Raw genomic sequence first — 21733 nt, 5'->3', positions numbered from 1 at the left:
TTTACATAAATATTTGCTTGGTACATACCGACAATATTTTATTGTTACATCATTCTCTTCTTTTTTCTCTCTTTCTAAAAATATGTAATATTTTACGATAGGTACCTCTAATCGCTTCATTTGATCTACAGAAAATGATTCTCGACATATTCAGAGTACGCGGTTTAAACTAATTTTATGAAGAAACGTGCGACCTCGAACTCAGGCCACTCATAAGTCTACGAGGTAGACTTATAATAATAGAGTAAACTAAAATTTAACCGGTCTAACATCGAAAATGATAGATTTACGTGATGAGAATGTTAAAAGTACAATAAACAATGGAAAATATGGTAATTTAAATATACCAGGTAAGTTAAAAGTTAATAATTCATTGAATAATAAAGTCATGTACATTATCAATTCACGAGTAATGTGATTATTACATTATATTAATATTACTTAGGGAGGCATAATTTACATGTAGATTGTAAAATCCAAAGCCAAGTATAATTAATTAAATATTATCGTATAACCTCAATATATATGTGCATATATATGTATAGTCTGAGACGATACGTACTGCCGTTTCTTTATTATATTTTTTTATAATATTTCATATCTGTTCATACGTGTAGAATTCATGTTAATACTCATGATGTATTTTCAAAATAAAGCCGTTACAATAAATTTGTTATATCGGAGATAAACAATTGAATATCAAAAGAAAACAATAATTTCAATATTATGTATAAATAAAATATTTTACAAAATACTGAAAGAATATTTGTTTTGTTTAGAATTTGTATAGTGTCATATGTATAGTTAGACATTTCATATTAATATCAAAGTCAGAGATGTTTTGTAATATGTTACATCATATTTACCAGTTACATCGCAACAAGGGTTAGCACCACTTAGTCCATATTTAAACTTTGATCCTGCATATCTTCCTCCAAGTCAGCCAGAATACATATTTCCTGAGGGAGCTGCAAAACGAAGAGGAAGATTTGAATTGGCTTTCAGTCAGATTGGTGCAGCATGTATCATAGGAGCTGGTATTGGCGGTGCAACTGGTTTATATAGAGGAATTAAAGCAACATCATTAGCTGATCAAACTGGCAAGCTTAGAAGAACTCAGTATGTACTTTAATATTCTTTTGGTATTAATAACATAGATAGTTTTACATTATAAGTGTCATGACATGTCAACAAATTGTATATAATTTTTTTCTTGGTAGATTAATCAACCATGTTATGAAAAGTGGTTCGTCATTAGCAAACACATTTGGAATAGTGTCTGTAATGTATAGTGGATTTGGTGTGCTGTTATCTTGGGCCAGAGGTACGGATGATTCCTTGAATACTTTAGCAGCAGCAACTGGGACAGGCATGTTATTCAAATCTACATGTATGTATTATTTAAGTAATATTTATGTGGCTAAAAAAGATTCATCTATCGAATTTGTGCAAATGATTGATTAATTGTTTCAGCTGGCTTGAAAAAATGTGCATTAGGTGGTTGTGTAGGACTGGCAATAGCATCTGTATATTGCTTATGGAGTAATCGGGAAGTCTTACAGGAATTGAGCCATCGCAACGTAAATCCGGCGTAAGACTGTGTGTAACACCAAAACCTCTGGCTATTCCGAATATTTTCCTTATAAAGGTTTTAATTTTATAATAGTACGAACAAAGAGATGACATGAGATTTTACATTTTGTAATTGGTACAAATTACATAAAAACAATATTTTTACGGACATTGCCAAAGGTGATCAATTTTACAATTCCTGTTTCGGTCAAAAACATTCAAATTTTATACATTTAGTATATTGTCAAAATATTTTTAAATATTTATCAAAATATTTATATTTATCAAAAACCTTTATATGTTTTTATATTCCTTGCGCTCTTTGTTCAAGTACTATATAGCTTTAGTGATTCAGAAAACAATCAGTTTTTCATTACATTAATTATGAACAATATCCTTTAAACCTCATCTTTATTTTAACATGTACCAATTTCCTATATAAAAGTAACTTAACCTACACTTATTGTCCTTCAATTTTGTATCGTATGATTGAGTGAAATTGTTATTTAATATATCAATCCATCTGAATATATAAGAGTGAAAATAAATTATGTTCGCTTTCATGTATATCTGTAAAAAGATCATCTCAGTAAGTGCTTATGCCCTTTTTAATCTTAGTTTCACAAAATTGCATTTGTATTAGTGATTTTTATTATATTTTATTTTCTAAAAGATTATGTAATTTCCTTTTTTTTAATTTACCAAAAGTAAAAAAAAGAATTTAAATGAAAGAAAGGAAAGAAAACAGAGATGAAACAATGGAAGCAAAAAATAAACTGATTGAATAAAACAAATTCTATCAGTATTTTTCATAAGATTGTTCCATTTTAAGTATCCTGATAACACGTATTGCACGATTAATACAACCTAACAATCATAACGTTATTGGGCATATCCTACTCACACGTTTTCCTTTACTTTTTTTTTACAGATCTAAATGAAGTATGAGGAAGAAGATTTTGAGCTACTAGAAATTTGCACAACGAAAATGATTTGTTTTGTACATAGAGAAAATCATGTTGGACAATTTTATAGAATATAAACAATTTAGTGAAATATGCCAAATTAATCTACAATACAAATAATATAATATATAATGCAACATAGTTGTTATATGTATACGTGTGCGCGCGCATGTGTTTTGTATATATAGAAATTATAATTGTGTGTGTGTGTGTATATATATAACTATATATATATATATAGTTTTAGATTTATATCAGCAATACCGACAGACTGTACAGTTTACGTGTGACATCTGGATTACTATCATATATCGGTAAGGCACGATAATCTTATCAAAGTTTATCTTTATGTTCTCAACCATTCTCGGAAAACAGAGAAAGATTTAAGTGAAAAGAGTAAAATAGAGAGAAGTAACGACCGATTGTTCAAATTATTTGTTAATTACTAAATCAGAAATGCTATCATTAGTAGTGTATGTAATATAGACGTGCGAGTTTCGATTGATAATGAAAAAATCGGTAAAAGTACGAATAGTAAAACAGAAATAAAAATTTAACTCGTTTTCCCCATTTTCATTATTGCACATTGGTATCGATCATTTCTATAATGCCGGTTAAAAATATTATACGGGACGCAAACATTTATTGTAAAAGGTAAATATTTGATCTTTACTCGGTACGATCTTTGACGTTAGTATAGATGTTGCATCGATAAGTGTATTAGTGAAAATTCACGGCTTATTTGAACAAGAAACACGCGATGTTCATGGACACATGAACGCTTCGATGTAAGCCAAAGTTGTTCGAATCTGCAAGGAAGCAATATTTTACTAGAAAAATATATTTTGGAACTGAATAACTTTTTAATAGAAAGGAAAAAAGAGATATTCTTTCATAAAGTGTTACAACGTTTCAAAAAGTTTCATCATTGAACTATTATCAACTTTAGTAAACTTGGGTAAGGGATTGTATAATACATAATGCTAAACATCTCCTTCCATCGTGCTACAAAAATATCTCATTGTTGAGAAATAGGTGTAGATGTGCATGTGGTGCATAATTATGACCGAATACATTGATGGAACATATGCATGGTATAAAAACTACAATAAACAAGTTTAATCACGAATTTGCATGGATCGGATGAATTGTTCCGAGATATTCTTTAATTCGTCGAACATTCATTTTTACGTAATTTTACTTGATTTGTATGATAAAAACAGGACTAAAAATATATGTAACTCGATTGTTCCGTTTGCTTGTTTATCAAGAAACGCTAATTACCACGTACATTAATGAACAAGTTTAGATAACATTATTCTATTTCATATTGTTTAAGGTAAACATTGAAAAATTGTCGATGAATCATTATTACAAAAATAGTAGTAGTCGGGAGGAAATGGTAGTAGTTATGAAAATATTTATTTAACGAACAGACAACCAATCGTTAACACAGCACTTTACATTTGTACCCACGCGTTTAATTGAAATTTCAGAAAATATTAGTTTCGCAAAATTGCTATCATTGGTTAATAGTATAGGTTCCTTGTTTTCCTTGTTATATTACATTTTTCATCAGAACGCTATTCTCTTCTCTTCTTTCGCATCAATGTCCTCTTTCCCAGTGTTCTTACTTCCATTTCTATTTGTCCATTTCTTTCTTATTCGACTATTTAATAATTTTTCGAATTTATTTTTCATATTTTTTATTATTTGTGATTTTCGATATAGCCAGTATGTTCTATATATTTTAGTTTCTCGTACTGTAAATCAATCGAAAAGAGCAAGAGGGTATGGTTTATTAAAGAATATTCTATAATTATGCATATACTGATTTCGATCATATTACGTTATTTAAGACTAATATTTGAACAATAAATATCAAGATTAAAATTAAAATCGTATACACATATACACATGTACAGGTGTATGTATACGTACGTGATATAATGATGAGAAATAATGAACACAAACAAGTGGTAGCGAAGAAAATTAATCACAAATCACAATGTAGACATATAGTAATAATAATAAAATCGTATAATCTATATACAAGTCAGAATTACAATGATTAAAATGATAAAATTGAAGAAGGGGGGAAATATCAAGTTATTTGATACAATATATCTATATTAATTCTTAGGTGACATTTGTTTCCTATAGAAGGAGAGGAAGTAGTGAGAGGAAGAAGAGAGAAAATACTTTTATAAAATGACGCAAAAGGGAGTTGAGCGATTTCTCAGTGTGCTGTATATTTCCAGTGTAGTTACATCGATGACATCGATGATCTGCATAGCCATCCTTTGGCAATACTGGGCATTGATTTTGAATGCTTGTATTAGCATTGATTGCGGTTGTATATTATACTCTAAAAACACCTTTGGTACTTTTGCTGGGGGTGATGGAAAGTTCTGCAAATTTGGTGTATACGGCTTGGTGCCGACGGCTCTACTGGATTTATGTCTTGCCGTATATCATGGATATAGAAGTTGTATAAAGAAGGAGTTAAATATACCTATACGAACCTACAATGATGATAGCAGGTACGATTAGGAGGAGGACTGAAATTGGTCATATTGAGAGTTGAACTCTTCGTATCTTTACACAGCTTTGCATAAAATTTGTTAGATATCCGTTAATATGAATATGACAAATAAAATCGTATTTGCTTACAATAGTATTGTTCGAAACCGGATCACTATATTTTAACATTCGCAGAGACTTCAATATCATCGAACCATCAAGGGTAGAGATTAGACCCAGACAAAGAATATCATCGTACCAAAAATGGATGCCTTTTGTCTGTCTTGCGATATTACTTTCCTGTTTATCATTGTCTCACGCAATAATAATAACCGATGGTTTTTATAAAACTTGCGACCATTACAGGGTCATGCTGATACAAGTTTTAGGTTCAACTGGACGCGAAGCCGAGGTACGCCTTGATATTAACCTTGCATGAAAGTCTAGTTAAGCTAACAATAAGATGTATTTATTATACATATCTCTATCGAGTTCCTTTTTTCACTTTCGTGTCTTCGACTCATCTCTATTGTACGATTATTTCATTTTTTCCTTCTTTCTACAGCTTATTCACAATAGACTTTCCTGCGGAGCAATCTTTGATTTTTTGGATTATTTACGGCCGAACGATACCTGGAGCCGCGACAAACTGCCCAACTCTGGTCTTGTTTTTCTATTAGCTATTTTTTCCACTTGGTACAATTTTATTTCTTGGATGGTGGCCTCCATGTTATACTATTTCATGGTGCGTAGGAAATTGTGCTTTTTTGAAATTTAATAACAATTTTCCAATATCGCGAAATCTCGACTGATTAGATTTTAAACGATTCACGAGCACTCCTATTCATTCGTTGGCGAAATATCGATAAATAATATGAAATAATATACATGTTTTTATTATATTTTTATACATATTTACAAAAAAAAAAAAATCGTATCTAGTTTTTTTTAGTATTATGTATCGACTATCGCATTTTTCGAAATGTTGTGTTAAGTAATATATGGAATATTGCGATGGATATCTATCGTTTGCTTTCACTTGTGTGTATTTTATGCACTCGTTTAAGTATTATTTTAAGTACAGTACAGTGTACTAAAGTCTGCTACAATTTAATATGTATATAGTTTGTATTCTTTCCTTTTTGTAGCTACATAACGAAACATTTTACATATACACTGTATGGAAAATACATTACGAAAATTGTTCAATGAAACGAATAAACCGATTGTATGATACTTGTGTTCCTTCTTTCTTCAACACCTTTTCTTTGATTAAGATAAAGGAAGGTAAGAGAGGGAAAAATCATACAATTCTATATTCGGTGCTTTTTATCTTTTCTCGTTAAAGAAAACTGCAAATATTTCATCTTTGTATTGTTTATTTATTCCTAAATTGTAAAAAGGGCAGTAATATTAAATTCGATCGCGGTTTTCAATTTTGTCATTGCCCTTAAACACGGAGAAAAGCTATGCGATATTATACACACATACTGACTCGCGAAAGTATCCGAACGCTTATATTCGCAAACTCTAAGTAAAAATATGAGAATTGTAAAATATTAATGTTATAATTGAATAAAGATTGTATATAAATAAGAATTTGGAAGATTATAAGTTTCATTTATTTATTTTTTTATTCCTAAATAGTAAAGCTGTGAATAAAGCACAAGATATATGTATATATAAATTTATAATTATATTTATTATAATGTAATTTTACACTTTATATAAAGTATCTTTATATAAAGATGTTGCTATATTCATCAAATAATAAAAATAGATGTGGTCCGACTATATGATCGTGACCGAGTATAACATAGAGATGGAAAAAGTCTTGTGGATTGACGCCGGGTCAAAGGAGGTACTGGTCTCTATCGCTCACCGTCACACAATGCTACATTGTTCTGTTCGTATATGTGACACTTTCTATCAATATGCGTACTTAATTTCGCAATTGTGTTGAAAATAACCAATGAAGTGAGCATTCCTTTCAAAGGACTTCTTTTCATCTTTGTGCAGTAGGTTGGTTTCTTTCGTTAAAACCAATGAGATTCACATTGTTTTCGTTTGCCAACTTAGAATGTCACATAAGCAATATAGATAGCAATGCGTGACGATTGTTCATAGAGAGTAGTAACCTTCTTTATATCTGTTCTGTCCCGGGAGTAAATTTTTAAAATGAGCAATGAAATTACGAATGTTCTGTCATGTACTATGTAAGTATGTACCTCTACTTTGCTTCCTAGCAGATATCAGCGGAGATCTAAGTCACTCTTAAACGTACTAGTATCACTGCTATATTTTGACACCATTCGAATAGTAAATAAAGAAGTAAATGAAAAGTAAGCAAATAAATAAATGGATAAATGTGATTTCACGTCGTAGGCATAAATGTGAATTCATCATAGTCGATTTTTTAAAATCTATGTATTGCGATTGTACTCGTTATATTGTTTACCTCCTTATCGAAGTATGATAGTTATTTCTTACAGAACCATGTTTATAGTAAACATTGTTTTGCTCCTCTTTAACCTTCTCGTGTACTTGTCCTTTCGTTTATTTCGTTTTCAACGATACGTTTCACACTGATTTCGCTCCCATCTTACAGAAGCGTGTTTATAGTAAACACTCTTATGTCTCTGCTTGTCCTTCATCTTCTCTTCTGTTTATTCTTTCTTTTATTTCGTTCTCATGATACATTTCATAGTGATTTCGCTTCCATCTTACAGAAGTGTATTTATAATAAACTCTTATGTCTCCGCTCGTTCTTCGTCTTTTCGTGTATTTATTCTTTTGTTTATTCGATTTTTACGATACGTTTCATATGAATTTCGTTTCGATCATATTTTTCATTGATATTTCTGCTTCATGTTCCTTTAATAAAATATGTACATATCGAAGGACAAAATTTATCGGCTATTAATTGCCGCCACACTTCCATTCTTACATACAGGGTGCTCGGCTACAGGTATCAGGAAATTTAAGGGGTGATTCTTGAAGTCAAAATAAAACGAAAATCAAAAATTAAAAAATTGCGTTTCCGGCTTTGTTTTTTAGTTATTGACAATTAAAAATCGGCTAAAATACCTCTGCACGCAGGCAAACCTCCTTACACAGACGAAAGGAGGTCAAACTAAGCAGCAAGGCGCACAGTAATCCTTAATCTGTATAATATACGGGTAGCTTACTTTGTACAAATCGTAAAGAAGAAGGCCATGGTATTCAGAGACGCAAACCGCGATTGTCCTGTCCGAGAGTGTCCACAGCAAAATCACACACGTACTGCAATTTTCCCGACCGAATACGATGCAGTATCCTATCTCTCACATCTGGATGTCCGGAAGTTCTTTAAATGTATACATTTTGTAATAAATATAGCTCCAATATAAACATTGCTACACTGCATATAACAGTCTACACTGCATCTAACAGATTCTGTTCTTCCAAAACTGTCCTAGCTTCTTGCTTCAAAATGTCTACAACATGGCAATGTAGTGATGGAGAGCTCATTCTGAAAAGAAAATTTACAGTTCTCTTGCCCAATTCTTTCATCTTTGTATAATTCGGAGTTATTCAGGTACAGTTATAAAATTTGAGAGGTTCTTTTTGAAAGCAAGGGTATGGTATTGAGGAAGCGAACAGGCTGTGCACTAAATGTATTTAAACAATACACGAGCCCATTTTGCACATCTTCAAACTTCATATAGGTAGGGATTTACTAGAGATGGTCATTGGAAAAGTAGATTTTTTATTTACTAGATGGATTTCGGAAATATCTCGATCCTTCAAGCCTTATTGTTTTCAGTTTTTTGTCGTAACGTGTTTTAACACGTGGAAACAAAAAGAAAGTTATTCGCTGTACAAAATTCGTTGTTCAAAAATTGGAAAATATCTTTTTTAATAACTGGTAATGAAATTAAGAGAAAAAGAGAACACATTTCTTGATAATTTCTAAACTGGGTAAAACTCAAACGTCCCTTATATTTAATAAGTGATTCATCAATATTTACATTATTTCATGTTCATTATTTCTGTCACCTCTGTTTCTCTATTATTATTAAAATGTAAAAAATGAGAAATAGCTAAAAATTAAAGGTTTCGACTTGCGTAAAATTCAAACAGTGTAATACCAGTATGGTTTGATTAATCGGCAAGTATTGTTTTCTTCAGATTGCCCGAAAATTTAGTAACGTTTACTAAGTTTATGGAAGTTTACGGAAGTTTACTAACGTTTACTACTTAACGTTTATTAATTTAGTAATAAAATGTATCATTATAACAAAAAGGAAAAAATAAATATGGTATAGGTTTGTGGTCAAACTCAATAGAACGTGGTTCGTACGTGTGAATTTTATGCAGAATTGTACTCAGCCAGCAGCCAGCATTTTGAGCATCTAATAAAATAAGATCAGTTCAATGTCAAGGTGTTTAGGTGGTTATTATTGTTGTTATATTGTTATTATTTTTTTTGGCGTTGCTTGGTCCTGCATTTGTTTCTTTGTTCGTTTTCAACTAGGTTTAATAACAGATTAATTTCCTATTTATTCCATAGGTACTATCGTGTGATAAATAGATTCGTAATATACCCATACCGTAATAGAATCTGAAATGGATTATCCACTGGATAAATCAGAAAGAGCAGTTTCAAAATCGGCGAGTTCTGCTAAATTAAGTTGATTGAGGCTCAAGTCAACTGTCCATGCTAAACTAAGATACCTGTACCACCTACCTCTTTCACTCCACCTGCTATATAAATTATTATTTCAAAACAGTAGTACAATGATGTATTATATATTATCGTATATTTAGGATGTGTTATATATAATTATATATTATTGCATCAATAGAAAATGATTTTATTATGCGAGAAAGTGATAAAGGATGATATACAAGTTAGATTTTTCGAGAAGAAGGACGGGCAAGTGGTTTGGGAAGGATTCGGTGATTTTGAACCTGATAATGTATATAAACAAGTATGTACAATATTTAACATTTGCGTAAAATATTAGGCATTTTATATATTCTACATCTTCGTTGAGTTAATTTAATAATTTGATTTATGTTAATAAACAGCAATAGTATTCAGAACACCAGCATATAGCATGCAGGAAGTAACGCAACCGGTGCAAGTATATGTTCAACTGAAAAGACCATCGGATGGTGCGACAAGTAAATCGTTACCTTTTCAGATGTCTCCTTCCAATGCAGGTATCGCTGCAGTCACTTCTCCATAATCTAATAAGCAAATGTGGAGGTAATTCAAAACTTTTGTATAACTACTGTTTAAAAAGTAAGAGACCTGAAGAAATTTCAATACGTTATACAGGACACAAGTATCGACAGAATGATCACCAATGGAGTACCAGGTATGTAAATATGAAACCGGAATTTTTGTATAGAAAATACACGTTTATTGTATGAAAATGATTAAAAATATTTTATTCGAAATATTGCCCATCGCTAGCTATACATTTTTCCCACCTGTCTGGCAATTGGTGGATGCCACTCCAAAAAAACTGTCGCTCGTTTGAGGCAAACCAGTCATCGAGCCATTTTCGTACATTTTCGTAAGAAGTGAAGTGCTGGTCAGAAAGTGCGTGTTCCATCGATGCAAATAAACAGTAATTGGACGGAGCCAAGTCTGGTGAGTAAGCCGCGTGCGAAAGTATTTCCCAACTGAACGCTTCAATCATTTCCTTGACCGGTTTTGCTGTATGTGATGATGCATTATCATGAAGCAAAATTACTCTGTGTTGCTTTTTTTGATATTCTGGTCGTTTTTCACACAAAACTTGATTCAAATCGATCATTTGTTGTCGGTAGCGTTCAGCATTAATGGTTTCGTCAGGTTTTAACAGCTCATAATAGATCACACCCTTCTGATCCCACCAAACACAGAGCATTGTTTTCCGTCCATAGCGATTTGGTATTGTAGTCAATGTCGGTGTTTCGCCTGGAGCTACCCATGATCTTCTACGTTTAGGATTCTCAAAATATATCCACTTTTTATCGCCAGTTACAATTCGGTGGAGAAATGACCTTCTTTTGTATCTGGAGAGCAGCATTTCGCAAATGGTTTTTCGGTTTTCCTGCTGTCTTTCATCCAGTTCATGTGGAACCCATTTTCCCACCTTCTGGATCTTTCCCATGGCTTTCAAACGTATGGAGACGGCTTCTCGTGTCACGTTTAATTGATCAGCGAGTTGTTGTTGCGTTTGAGCGTCATCCTCATCCAACAATGCTTGCAATCCGCTGTCTTGAAACTTTCTCGGTGGCCTTCCACGTTCTTCGTTCCTCACGTAAAAATTGCCACTTTTGAATTTTTTAAACCACTCAAAGCACTGTGATTTACCAAGAGCATGCTCACCGTAAGCTTCGACAAGCATTTGGTGCGATTCTGTAGCAGTTTTCTTCAAATGGTAACAGAAAATCAATGCTATTCGCAAATCGTAGTTTCCAGGCACAAAATTCGACATGTTCAACGCTATTACAAACTATGCTGTTGTATGAAACTTGTATTGTTCTGAGTCGAAAATGTTTGTGAGATGTCAACAAAGACTTTTGGCAAGTCTCAATGACAGTTTAATGATAACTACATTATCAGTTAAGGCCACCTATAGGCAAATTCCGGTTTCATGCTTACAGACCTGATATACAATTCAGGACTTATTCAATCACAACCATCACTGCAATACCAATTAACAAACAGACATATCGTACAACAATCATCAACTGGAACATCATCAATTTGCATATATAGATAACATATCACAAGTACAGTCGCAAGAACAATTAATATTATACAGAATAACACCAAACTATAACGGAGGATTTCAATCGTTGGATAATACTGGTAATAAAAATATTTGTATTTTGTATTTATTATTACCTCAGTACATCATTGTACTACTATTTTGAAATAATAATTTATATAGCAGATGAAGTGAAAGAGGCAGGTGGCACAAGCATTTTAAATATGAACAAAATAAACAGTATAATTTTGATTTGAGTCTCGATCAACTTGATTCGGCGGAACTCGCCGATTTTGAAACTGCTTTTTCTGAACATCTATCCAGTGGATTATCTATTTCAGATTTTATTACGGTGTGGTATATTACGAATCTATTTATCATATGACAGTACCTATCCCTAAATGAAAAAGAAATTAATCTGTTATTAAACCTAGTTGAAAACGAACAAAGAAACAAATGCAGGACCAAGCAACACCGAAAAAAATAACACTGCCGATAATTTTACAAGCATTATTAATAACGCTATTCAGGAACTGTGCACTTTAGATAATATGTATGAATCAATGCCAGAAACGAACGGAGTAATAAACGCAGGACCAAGCAACATGACTGATAGGTACATAAGTATTACTAATAATAATATTCAGGAACTTTAAATAATATGTGCAAAATCAAAAGTGAAAATTGACACATTGAAGTGAAATGTCATTGTATAAAATGTTATATAAACATTATTCTCTAGACAAAAATTTCTCTGTATGAGTATATTATGTAATTAACATTTAATTGGTGGTGATTATATTGCAGTATATTACTATGTGATCTTTTAAAATACCTATTCAATTGTTACTCTGAATATTGTGGATATTTTTATACAATTTTTAAGAATCACTGTTTTCAATATCATGGTCGAAGAATATTTATCGATTAAGTCATATACAAAATGTTATGACTGTGATCAAAGTATATAATTGTATAATATAATATAATGTTGATTTTAGATTGTATATAAATAAAAATTTGAAAGGTTATGAGGGTTTCATTTATTTATTTTAATTCTTAGATAGTAAAGCTATGAATAAAGTATATAAAGAAATACATATATAAAAATCTATAATTATATTCATTATAATTTACACTTTGTACAAGATATTTAAATGTTGCTATAGTTCGTTGATGTTTCATTTTATCAATCTTAAAATATATACATTTTTACTTTCATCATACTTAAAAATCAGAAGTCTTATCTTGGATGTATTTCATAATAATATGTACATTTTTGAAGTATTCATTTGTTGAAATGTTTTCGGCAATCTAAAAGATAGTAAAAGTTTATTTGATAATTATAATTATGTTGTTTCATTGTATAAGAAAAAATATAGATATCTCCATATTATTTTATTACCATCAAATCTTTAATATCGAATGTTGCATCCGGAACGATTTTTTTTATTTTAGAATTAAATATACTAAGACATTTCACCCAAACGATATCACTATTATAATCCGCAATATCCTTATACAACTGTACACAACATATCTATGAATATAAAATAATTAGTTATACAATCAGAGTAAAAAAGAAAAGAAATGCATTTATATGTAAAAATCTTCTTAACATCAAAATTTTACTTGTAATAGGGGATTTTGATGTTTGTTAAGATATGGCTCTGTAATACTTAAAACACTGAATGTTTCTCGTTCGTGAAGACATAAATTTTTTGTTATCTGCCCTAAGGTAGAAAGCAGTTCTTTTTGCAATTTATAAGTTTGAGTAAACTTATAGATACTTTCAGAGCTCTTGTTATAGCTTTCTTTAGAAGAATTGCTTAGAAATTTTGAAAGTGCAGGTAATACTTGCCTAAAAATAATTATAGTAATTGTAAATGTAATTATATTATATACAAAATATAAATTATAAAACACATACTTAAGCGTTCTAGATCGTATAAAATCTTTTGAAACATCAGCGAGCGTATTTAATAATTGCCATGCTCGATTGATTAGTAATACATTTCCATCATGAAATCTATCTACTAGTGGATGCCAAAGTAAGTGCACAATGGGTAATAGTTGATTTTCCCAATTTGCCAAAACCTTAAGACCCTCTTGTAAGGTTGACATTGCAATCAGTGACTTTTGTATTTCTTTAGATGGTAAAAAATGTAAACAATGCTTCATTACATCTTCAATCATTTTAATGTAAGGTGGTGGACTTTTTTCTTTTTCTGCAATTTTTATTTGTTATATTTTTATTTATAGTAATTTCTTCTTATTATTGATTTTAATATAATATATATATATATATATATATATATATATATATACCTTCTTGTTCTATAGAATCTGTTTGATATTCATTCTCTTCTTCATTCACTTCTACTTCTACTTTTTCTTCCTCCTCTTCCTCTTTAATTTCACAAGATTGTTCCATGTCATCTATATATTCATCAACTTTTTTTGCTTCATAATACTCTGATAAAGATTGAATAATTTTCGAAGATTCAGTTTTGGTATCTACACTCTGTCCGTGTACTGTTGACACTTGTTTAGAGTTTACTAAATTTTTTATACATATTGTAAAAGTGTAAAAAACTTTTAAGAAAGCATAAGAATTTCTTTTTTGAAAACTATTATTTAACTGCAGTAGCACATCCTCGACAATATTTTTCAAACAGGGTAACACATCCATTGTGCTATATTTCATGACAACTTCAACAACATCGAGTACATTAGGATTGCGTTCTACTCTATGTAATTTAATACTAACATGATATGAAAAATAGTCGACATTTGCACGTAAAAGATCTCCTACTGTATTGTGTTCTTGAGATTTTGCAATTTGTTCAAGAGTTTGAGTACCAACAAAACTGATTAGGCTATGTCCACTACCTAAAAATATGTATATAATGCTTGTCTATTATTTTGTGATTTCTTTGTTATCCATTATAAAAATAAATAATCACCTGCTCTTTCTATAATAATATATAATGTTTTAAGAAGAAGTTTATCATAATTGCGTTTCAAATTTGTAGCTATTAATCCCAAACCTTCTAATAATAAGCAACATTGTACTACATTGCCTTGTGCAACTCGTAAAGGTATATCTTTATTCGTTTCAATTGGTGGATACCAAAATTCAGGATTTATGTAAAATTCAACAATTTCCTCATAAATTGGTAAAATTGATAAATCCTTAATAGGTACTAAAATATTTAACAATCAATAATATATCTTACATTATTTTAAAACAGAAAATTATTTAACATACCATATATTATCCAGTTTAGTAATAAGATTAACTCTTTTCTATGTTGTGGTGCATTGAACATAAGACCAAAAATAGTATCTACTACAATTCGAAGATCTCCAAATTCACCTAAATATTTACATATTGCAATAACTTTCGCTTCACATTCATTAGTTTGGATGAATTTAAATCGTCTCCACAAATGTGTTCCATATGAGTATGCTGGATCATCAAGATCCTTAACATTTATCGCTTGCAAAAGCGAAATATTACTACAATCTATTTCAGATACATATACAAGAGCCAATATTAGTCTATTAACGTGGGGTGCTGACATCATAACACGAGGCAATCTTTGTTCTCCAAGAAGCTTTAAGTAACCAGCAATTTGATTTAAACATGATAACTGATCATTATCATCTAAAAAATAAAGATACGTTGCTTATTTCGAAAATTAAACAATTTTAAGAAAATGTTATGTCTAAATATTGCAATTCTTATTATAATACACTTCCACAAAAAGTGTGAAAACAAAATATGCAAAAACGTACCAGACTTCCTGATAATCCTAGGTAATTTTGTAAGCAGATCATAGAAGTTTTCTTCTAACAATTCCACTAAGGATCTCATATTTTTATCTCGCATGAAATTTATATTAATTGCAGTTAGCACTTCTTCAGCTTTATCTCGTACTGCTGGAAATTCATCCTCCGATAGAGATATTAAATATTCTATTAGTAACATAATATTCGGTTTCATATTTCTGTTTAAAAAAAATGTATGCAATATCTGTTTATAAAATGTTTAAAAAACAAAATGGAAATAAAGTATTACCTGGGGCATAATGTAAGCAATAAATGAATATTTTCAATTAATTCTTCCCTAACTTTATAATGAGAATGTCTTGTTAATGTATATAATTGTTGGATAAGTACATTAAGTTTAGTTGCACAAGCACTAAACCATTCTTTATTTCTTGTTGCACTTTTAAGATGTTTCTCTAATTCACTTTTATTTTTCATATTTGGGAAGCTTTCTGGTGGATTAATATTCTCATTATTTATTTTGATTAAATCACTCAAGGATGGTAAGTCATTTTCTTGGTATGTTTCTTTATCTTTCATTACGAGAGTTAGTACTCTGCCCCAAGCTCTTAGTGCTATCTAAAATTCAATTCATATAAAGTGTAAATAAAATTTTGAACAATATAATCAAAACTCAAAATTTAAAATCTACTTTGTATTACCATTGTAAGTTTATGTCCTTGTGTTTCATTTCCCATAGCTATTTCCTGTAAACCACTGACAATACCAGGTAAAAATAACATAATAATATCAGCTACTTGATCTTGCAATATTATATCAAATCTATTTGATTCGTCATCAACTTGACATAATGCCATTACTGTTTCAACAGCATTTAATCTAAAAGTTTAAAAACTATAATCATATATTTATGAACTTATTGAGAAGAAATGATTTTATAATTTTTCATGTATCTACCTCAGGGAACTAGATTTTTCAAACCTTCCTATTGTTATTGACAACAATATTCCTTGTCCTATTTTAGAAGCATTCTCTCTAGTATATATGATTTCTAAAACATCTGTGAAACAAGAATGTATCAAAGTTTTAATACATGAGAGTACTACTTCTTTGAGTTCTTCATGTCCCACGATCACTAAAAAAATCGCATATAGATAATATATAATAATTTATATTTAATATAAATTAAAATTATCTGTTAAAATACTTCTTACAAAATAAAATCTTAGTACTATGTGAGATGGGCAATCAATCTAGAAAATATATTTAGGTGAATAGTATACTTACCCATACTTTCTTGCGATTTATCATAAATTTGTATTAAAAGGCATGAATATAGTTCACAAAAGTATTTTACTTTTGATATTTTTGTTCTTGATATTATTGCCTGTGTTGTCTTGACTAACTCCTCTTTCACAGTTTTACTATAGAATTATGAACATTCAATTATACTTATAGCACTAAATAAAATATAAATTGAATTACTATATATATATATATATATATATTACACTAGAAATTATTTTAAATTATCGATAATATCTATAATTTATTAGAATAAATTATAATCTTTCATAATTAAAGAATCATATTTTTCTTAAATTTATAAATAATATATGTGATCAACTAATTACATATTTGCATTGATTACAACACTATAAAATATAAAATAATGTACCTTAATGTGTTATTTGGTAGATGAATAATAAAGGGAAATAAAATATATTCAAACAAATTCTGAATAACTTTGTTTGAAATATTTGGTAAAGCATTAGCAATATCGCGAGCACTTTTTGCATCTGGATTTTTCATTAAAGAATCACAAAGTGGTTTTAATATAGTAAATGCTTCTTGTATTTGGAGACGATCCATTTTTTGTTCGAAAAACAAAAAAATCTAACAAATTCTAGAGAACAATATCGATGCACTTATGTTTATACACTAAATATATGAAGTTATATGAAGAAAATTGAGATGTGTTAGTATTCATTCCTACGAATGTAACTAGTAAATAATTTAAAAATTAGGTATTGCTAGCCTCCATGTAGTACAGTATTCTTATTATCATAAAATAATACAGAATAGACTACAATTAGTATTTTAATTATAATGTCATATAAATTACTTAATTAAAATTTTAAATATATAAAATTTTGTTCATAGAATTTACAGTTGTTATTGGAGATCAAAATTATCACTAAATGTTTCTTTTAATAATTATGATATGATATTAACAAAACATATATTCAAAAATAATTTTAAAAAGTCTTAAAATTATTGATCGGTTTTATTAATAATCAAAATTTGTACTAGGAATGTGGATCTATCTTTTTTACCCACAGTTAAGAAGGTTTTTCAATTGTCATTCGCTCAATGGTCAGAGATATCCAACCTAAAATAAACGTTGATTCATTAGTATGATAAAGCGATTTAAACATTTTTTTGTATTTATCATTGAACGATAATCTTTTATTTTTCAACAACTTTCGACAACGAACGATATTGTTATGCATGTTAATACGTTAAATATTTACAATGTGATTAATCTACGAAGTGATATAGTGAACAAGGAAAAGAAATGTACAAGTTAAACAATCTACTATTCTTTTACTATTTTGCAGTTGTTACTGTTTTTGCTGTACGTATTAAATATGTTTTTCATAATATTAAAATTAAGTAGTAATATTAAATAGTAAAATGGTAAAATATATATATTTCTATGTATATTGAATTGTACATTTGTTTTAAATTGTTTATTTAATTTAAATTTTATGAAGCATTAGATATAAATTTATACGAATATAAGAACTATGAAAAAATAATTTCTTCTTTTGCACAGGATACACCTGTAGTGAATGATAATATTTGCATATTTCATGAACCTGTTCTTAGTGTTTTCACTTACAACTTTACCAGTCTTATAAGTCCTACAAAGGATGCTATTGTAAATGATGAACGTTTAAATGTAACTGTACGTTTACGATTATGTTCTGCACTGAAACAAAAATGCAATGGAGAAGATGGGTATGGAATTTGTTTAGTGAAAAACAAAAAAGAAAAAGGAATAGGTCCTGCTTTTTTATATACATATATTTAAAATATTAAAATTAATGTAATCTTTATATGATAAAATAATTTTACTTTGTTATTACAGGAAAAATGCCTCCAGTGGTGAATATAACAAATGGAAGAATAATGTTTGTATTCACAGGTGATGACTGTACATCTGATACTAAATATACTGTAAATATTCTTATGAAATGTGACTATAAAGCTGAAAACAATTCTCTCCCGGAACTATTTTCTCATGTATGATTTATGCGTATAATATTTTTGTCAAATTTTTAGTGGCATTTTTATTATATAATATTATAAAATAAGTGACTTCCAATTTCATTATTAATATTTTAGACATTAGAAGGATGTAACATATATATGATATGGAAAAGTGTTCTTGCTTGTGGACCTCGAGTTATAGGAAATTGTACAGTAACAGATAAAGGATTGCATTATGATTTATCACCTTTAACGAAATATTCAGACAATTATTTTGTTACAATAGATAAAACATTACCAAAAATTATATTAAATATTTGTCATTCTGTAATATTTGAATACAAAGCCCTATGTCAATCGCATTCTGGAGCTTGTTTACAGAATTCTTCATTCAATGAGTACGGATATTTTTATTTAAAAAATGCATAATTATGTGTAATTTGTAACATACAACACGTTGATATTATACATGTGTTATGAATACTAATAAAATTTTGTTACAGATATGTGAATTTGGGCGATATTCAAAACCCACCCTTTGTAACAGATTCTGGAGAACTTAAACTTGAATATCAGGATGGAGATCTGTGTAGAGTGAGAACTATTTCAGTACCACATATTAAGACTTCTATCACTTTTAAATGTGATTTCGAAGCTACGGTAAATATCATAATATATTTTACTTACTAATTCAATAGTTACTTAATTTTATAAGCTCTTATTTTGTATGGGTTAGAATACAGATCCAGAATATATTGGAGGAAGTGAAGAGTGTCACTATCAAATAATGTGGAGAACTGCAGCAGCTTGCAGTATAGAATCTTTACGTAATCGTAGTATAGCCACTGCTGGCAATTGTACAGTGAATAATCCTCTTACAAATTTTACGTAAGATTAAACTAAATACTTTTATGCTACTAATTAATATAGTATTGAAAAAGTTTGTAATAAATATTTTATTGCAGGTATGATCTACGACCTTTAATGAATAAAAACTTTTATACAATAACAAAAAATGGTATAAAATATAAATTTGGTGTATGTGAATCACCTGTTAATAATTCATGTGTGGCAGGAACAGGTTATTTACATTATTTTATATCTTAGTATCATTCATTTTTTAAACATGATTATACTACTATTTTATTTCCCTAATTTGTTATTAGATTATGTGCATTTTTACTTTCATTTCTAGGAGTTTGTCTTACTCAGAATAGTACATCTATGGGAAAGGCTAATACAAATTTAATGTGGGAAAAGGGTGGACCATATTTAAATTACACAGATGGAGACATATGCGAGAATGGATTACAACGTTATACAATTATTGCATTTGTATGTGGAGCAGAAGGATCTCCAGATAAACCATTTATTACTAAACTAAATGCTTGTCAATTGACTATAAATTGGAACACTAATTTAGTTTGTGAAAAAAGGGTTAGGCAATTGTTTATATATTAATCTTTTTCTCTTATGATTATTATCAGTTTTCTAAATATATATGTATATATTTTTAGATCATTAAAGACAAAAATTTATATATTATAGGTGAAATGCGCGACAGAAGATGACGAAATAAATTTGAGTTCACTGATAAAATCTGCCAATAACTATATTGTAAAAGTAAATAAAACTGAGTTTCATATAAACGTATGCAGGCCATTAATTCCTGTATCAGGTTTAACATGTGTACATGGCAGCGCGGTTTGCAAAGCTTCATTAAATTCACGTAATGAATATGTAGACGAAATCGTAAGTAATCATTGTAAACTTTGTTAAATTTATAATTTTTTTAGTTAAATTTATACTATTTTTAAATTAAAAATTACAAAAAAATATTTATATTTGTTGGTAGAGTTTAGGGTTTCCAGAAGAAAATCCTATATTGTATAAAAACCATGAAATTGTATTACGTTACGTGGATGGATCTCCTTGTCCTGAAAACCCAAAAAGATTAATTTCTTCAAATTTTACATTTCCGTGTTATAATAATGGCAAGGTAATTAACCGATATTTATTTACAACATTTTGTGATTTTAGGAAGTATTATAGTTATGTACTTATGATTGACTTTTCAAGGGATTTCCGGAATTTAAAAGATATGAAGACTGCACTTACATTTTTGAGTGGAAAACAAGTATAACATGTGGAGCTGCAATGGGAAATTGGACTTCTCCTTGCATTATACACGATCAATTACTTTCTTCTGAGTGCAATCTGTCTCTACTACATAAAAATGAGAAAGTATACTATGTAAGTTTGTTAATACCTAATAATTTTTCCTTTTAATTAATCTAATAAGACGATGTCAATTTAAATCAAAATTATGAAAATAAATAAACATATATATTTTTAGTTTTAATATAAGATATTTTATATGATTTTTATGTGAAAGAATAGAATAATATATTTTATTAATTTTCTAAAATTTTACTATAAATCATTGCAGGTGGAGAACAAACAAGGCAAAAAATATAGCATAAGTATATGTGGTGGAGAAAAGAGCTGCAATGGTTCTGCTGTATGTGAAGGAAACAATGGATATGGAACACTAGCAAACGTAATTTTTGATTATGGTAGAGATGTTATAAAACTTCAATACTCTAATGGTAGTAAATGTGTAAATAGTAAGTATACAGCGTATAGTTTATTAAATAATACTGATTATAAATCAGTTATGTTATTATTATTATATTAATTAGGCTCCTACACATCCGAAGTACGATTTATATGTAACGAATCTATAGGAATTGGCACACCGAAGCTGTTATGGGTAAGTAAAAGTAAATTTTTTCAAACGAAATCTGTAGTTTTGTTCATTTGTTATTGCTTATTGTGCTGCCAATGCTT

The 21733-nt window shown here is 29.4% G+C and overlaps 4 protein-coding genes, 2 long non-coding RNA genes and 1 other non-coding gene across 14 annotated transcripts in view; 5 read left to right on the top strand and 2 right to left on the bottom strand.

The window, feature by feature from the left end:
- Window positions 1-142: 142 nt before the first annotated feature.
- Window positions 143-3666, top strand: LOC100651123 (mitochondrial import inner membrane translocase subunit Tim23). 2 transcript variants are annotated; one of them, XM_003394944.4, is made up of 5 exons: window positions 143-350; window positions 870-1119; window positions 1221-1390; window positions 1474-1591; window positions 2504-3666. In XM_003394944.4, the coding sequence occupies exons 1-5, from the start codon at window positions 278-280 to the stop codon at window positions 2511-2513; spliced, it is 621 nt and encodes a 206-aa protein (XP_003394992.1). In that variant the 5' UTR covers window positions 143-277; the 3' UTR covers window positions 2514-3666. The 2 variants fall into 2 exon arrangements, with proteins under 2 accessions (XP_003394992.1, XP_012163376.1); XM_012307986.3 differs by having other exon boundaries at window positions 144-350; window positions 1474-1599.
- On the top strand, window positions 2722-6659 carry LOC100651243. Of its 3 annotated transcripts, none has more exons than XM_048405037.1 (5): window positions 2722-2851; window positions 4701-5080; window positions 5256-5472; window positions 5626-5805; window positions 6209-6659. In XM_048405037.1, exons 2-5 carry the CDS (start codon window positions 4749-4751, stop codon window positions 6404-6406), a joined length of 927 nt encoding a protein of 308 aa, XP_048260994.1. In that variant the 5' UTR covers window positions 2722-2851; window positions 4701-4748; the 3' UTR covers window positions 6407-6659. The 3 variants fall into 3 exon arrangements, with proteins under 3 accessions (XP_048260994.1, XP_048260993.1, XP_012163370.1); XM_048405036.1 differs by having other exon boundaries at window positions 2782-2851; window positions 4681-5080; XM_012307980.3 differs by having other exon boundaries at window positions 2782-2851; window positions 4681-5080; window positions 5626-6296.
- Window positions 6660-7834: 1175 nt separating this feature from the next.
- LOC125384906 lies at window positions 7835-10588 on the bottom strand. Of its 2 annotated transcripts, XR_007223758.1 has the most exons (3): window positions 10542-10588; window positions 10242-10295; window positions 7835-8571 (listed from the first exon to the last, which is right to left on the bottom strand). It is a non-coding gene; the product is annotated as an uncharacterized LOC125384906 (long non-coding RNA). The 2 variants fall into 2 exon arrangements; XR_007223757.1 differs by lacking the exon at window positions 10542-10588 and having other exon boundaries at window positions 10242-10305.
- Window positions 8916-10569, top strand: LOC105665667. Its single transcript, XR_007223756.1, has 4 exons — window positions 8916-10033; window positions 10134-10314; window positions 10387-10426; window positions 10525-10569. It is a non-coding gene; the product is annotated as an uncharacterized LOC105665667 (transcript).
- Window positions 10589-11538: 950 nt separating the features above from the next.
- LOC125384962 lies at window positions 11539-12831 on the top strand. Its single transcript, XR_007223839.1, has 3 exons — window positions 11539-11913; window positions 11996-12164; window positions 12247-12831. It is a non-coding gene; the product is annotated as an uncharacterized LOC125384962 (long non-coding RNA).
- An 85-nt stretch (window positions 12832-12916) lies between these two features.
- On the bottom strand, window positions 12917-17723 carry LOC100651363 (TELO2-interacting protein 1 homolog). Of its 2 annotated transcripts, none has more exons than XM_048405188.1 (13): window positions 17286-17723; window positions 16895-17031; window positions 16565-16742; window positions 16309-16486; window positions 15897-16225; window positions 15614-15825; window positions 15084-15482; window positions 14779-15018; window positions 14141-14704; window positions 13743-14040; window positions 13445-13673; window positions 13218-13352; window positions 12917-13126 (listed from the first exon to the last, which is right to left on the bottom strand). In XM_048405188.1, exons 1-13 carry the CDS (start codon window positions 17477-17479, stop codon window positions 13040-13042), a joined length of 3180 nt encoding a protein of 1059 aa, XP_048261145.1. In that variant the 5' UTR covers window positions 17480-17723; the 3' UTR covers window positions 12917-13039. The 2 variants fall into 2 exon arrangements, with proteins under 2 accessions (XP_048261145.1, XP_048261146.1); XM_048405189.1 differs by having other exon boundaries at window positions 16895-17067; window positions 17286-17417.
- Window positions 17724-17982: 259 nt separating this feature from the next.
- Window positions 17983-21733, top strand: part of LOC100651480 (cation-independent mannose-6-phosphate receptor) — a 35279-nt gene continuing 31528 nt past the window's right edge. The window contains exons 1-13 of one of the 3 annotated variants that reach the window (XM_048405191.1): window positions 17983-18245; window positions 18447-18675; window positions 18762-18916; window positions 19019-19281; window positions 19387-19543; window positions 19620-19771; window positions 19849-19964; window positions 20079-20320; window positions 20432-20635; window positions 20739-20882; window positions 20963-21136; window positions 21333-21510; window positions 21586-21656. In XM_048405191.1, coding sequence (XP_048261148.1) covers window positions 18186-18245; window positions 18447-18675; window positions 18762-18916; window positions 19019-19281; window positions 19387-19543; window positions 19620-19771; window positions 19849-19964; window positions 20079-20320; window positions 20432-20635; window positions 20739-20882; window positions 20963-21136; window positions 21333-21510; window positions 21586-21656 — 2145 coding nt within the window. In that variant the 5' untranslated portion in view covers window positions 17983-18185. The remainder of the gene's footprint in view (window positions 18246-18446; window positions 18676-18761; window positions 18917-19018; window positions 19282-19386; window positions 19544-19619; window positions 19772-19848; window positions 19965-20078; window positions 20321-20431; window positions 20636-20738; window positions 20883-20962; window positions 21137-21332; window positions 21511-21585; window positions 21657-21733) is intronic. The other 2 variants (XM_048405192.1, XM_012307989.3) reach the window with 2 other exon arrangements.

The sequence above is a fragment of the Bombus terrestris genome, chromosome 4 (assembly GCF_910591885.1).
Source record: "Bombus terrestris chromosome 4, iyBomTerr1.2, whole genome shotgun sequence".
Classification (NCBI taxonomy): Eukaryota; Metazoa; Arthropoda; class Insecta; order Hymenoptera; family Apidae; genus Bombus; species Bombus terrestris.
The sequence above is the reverse complement of the archived record's forward strand: the minus strand, read 5'-3'. Positions and strand labels throughout refer to the sequence as shown.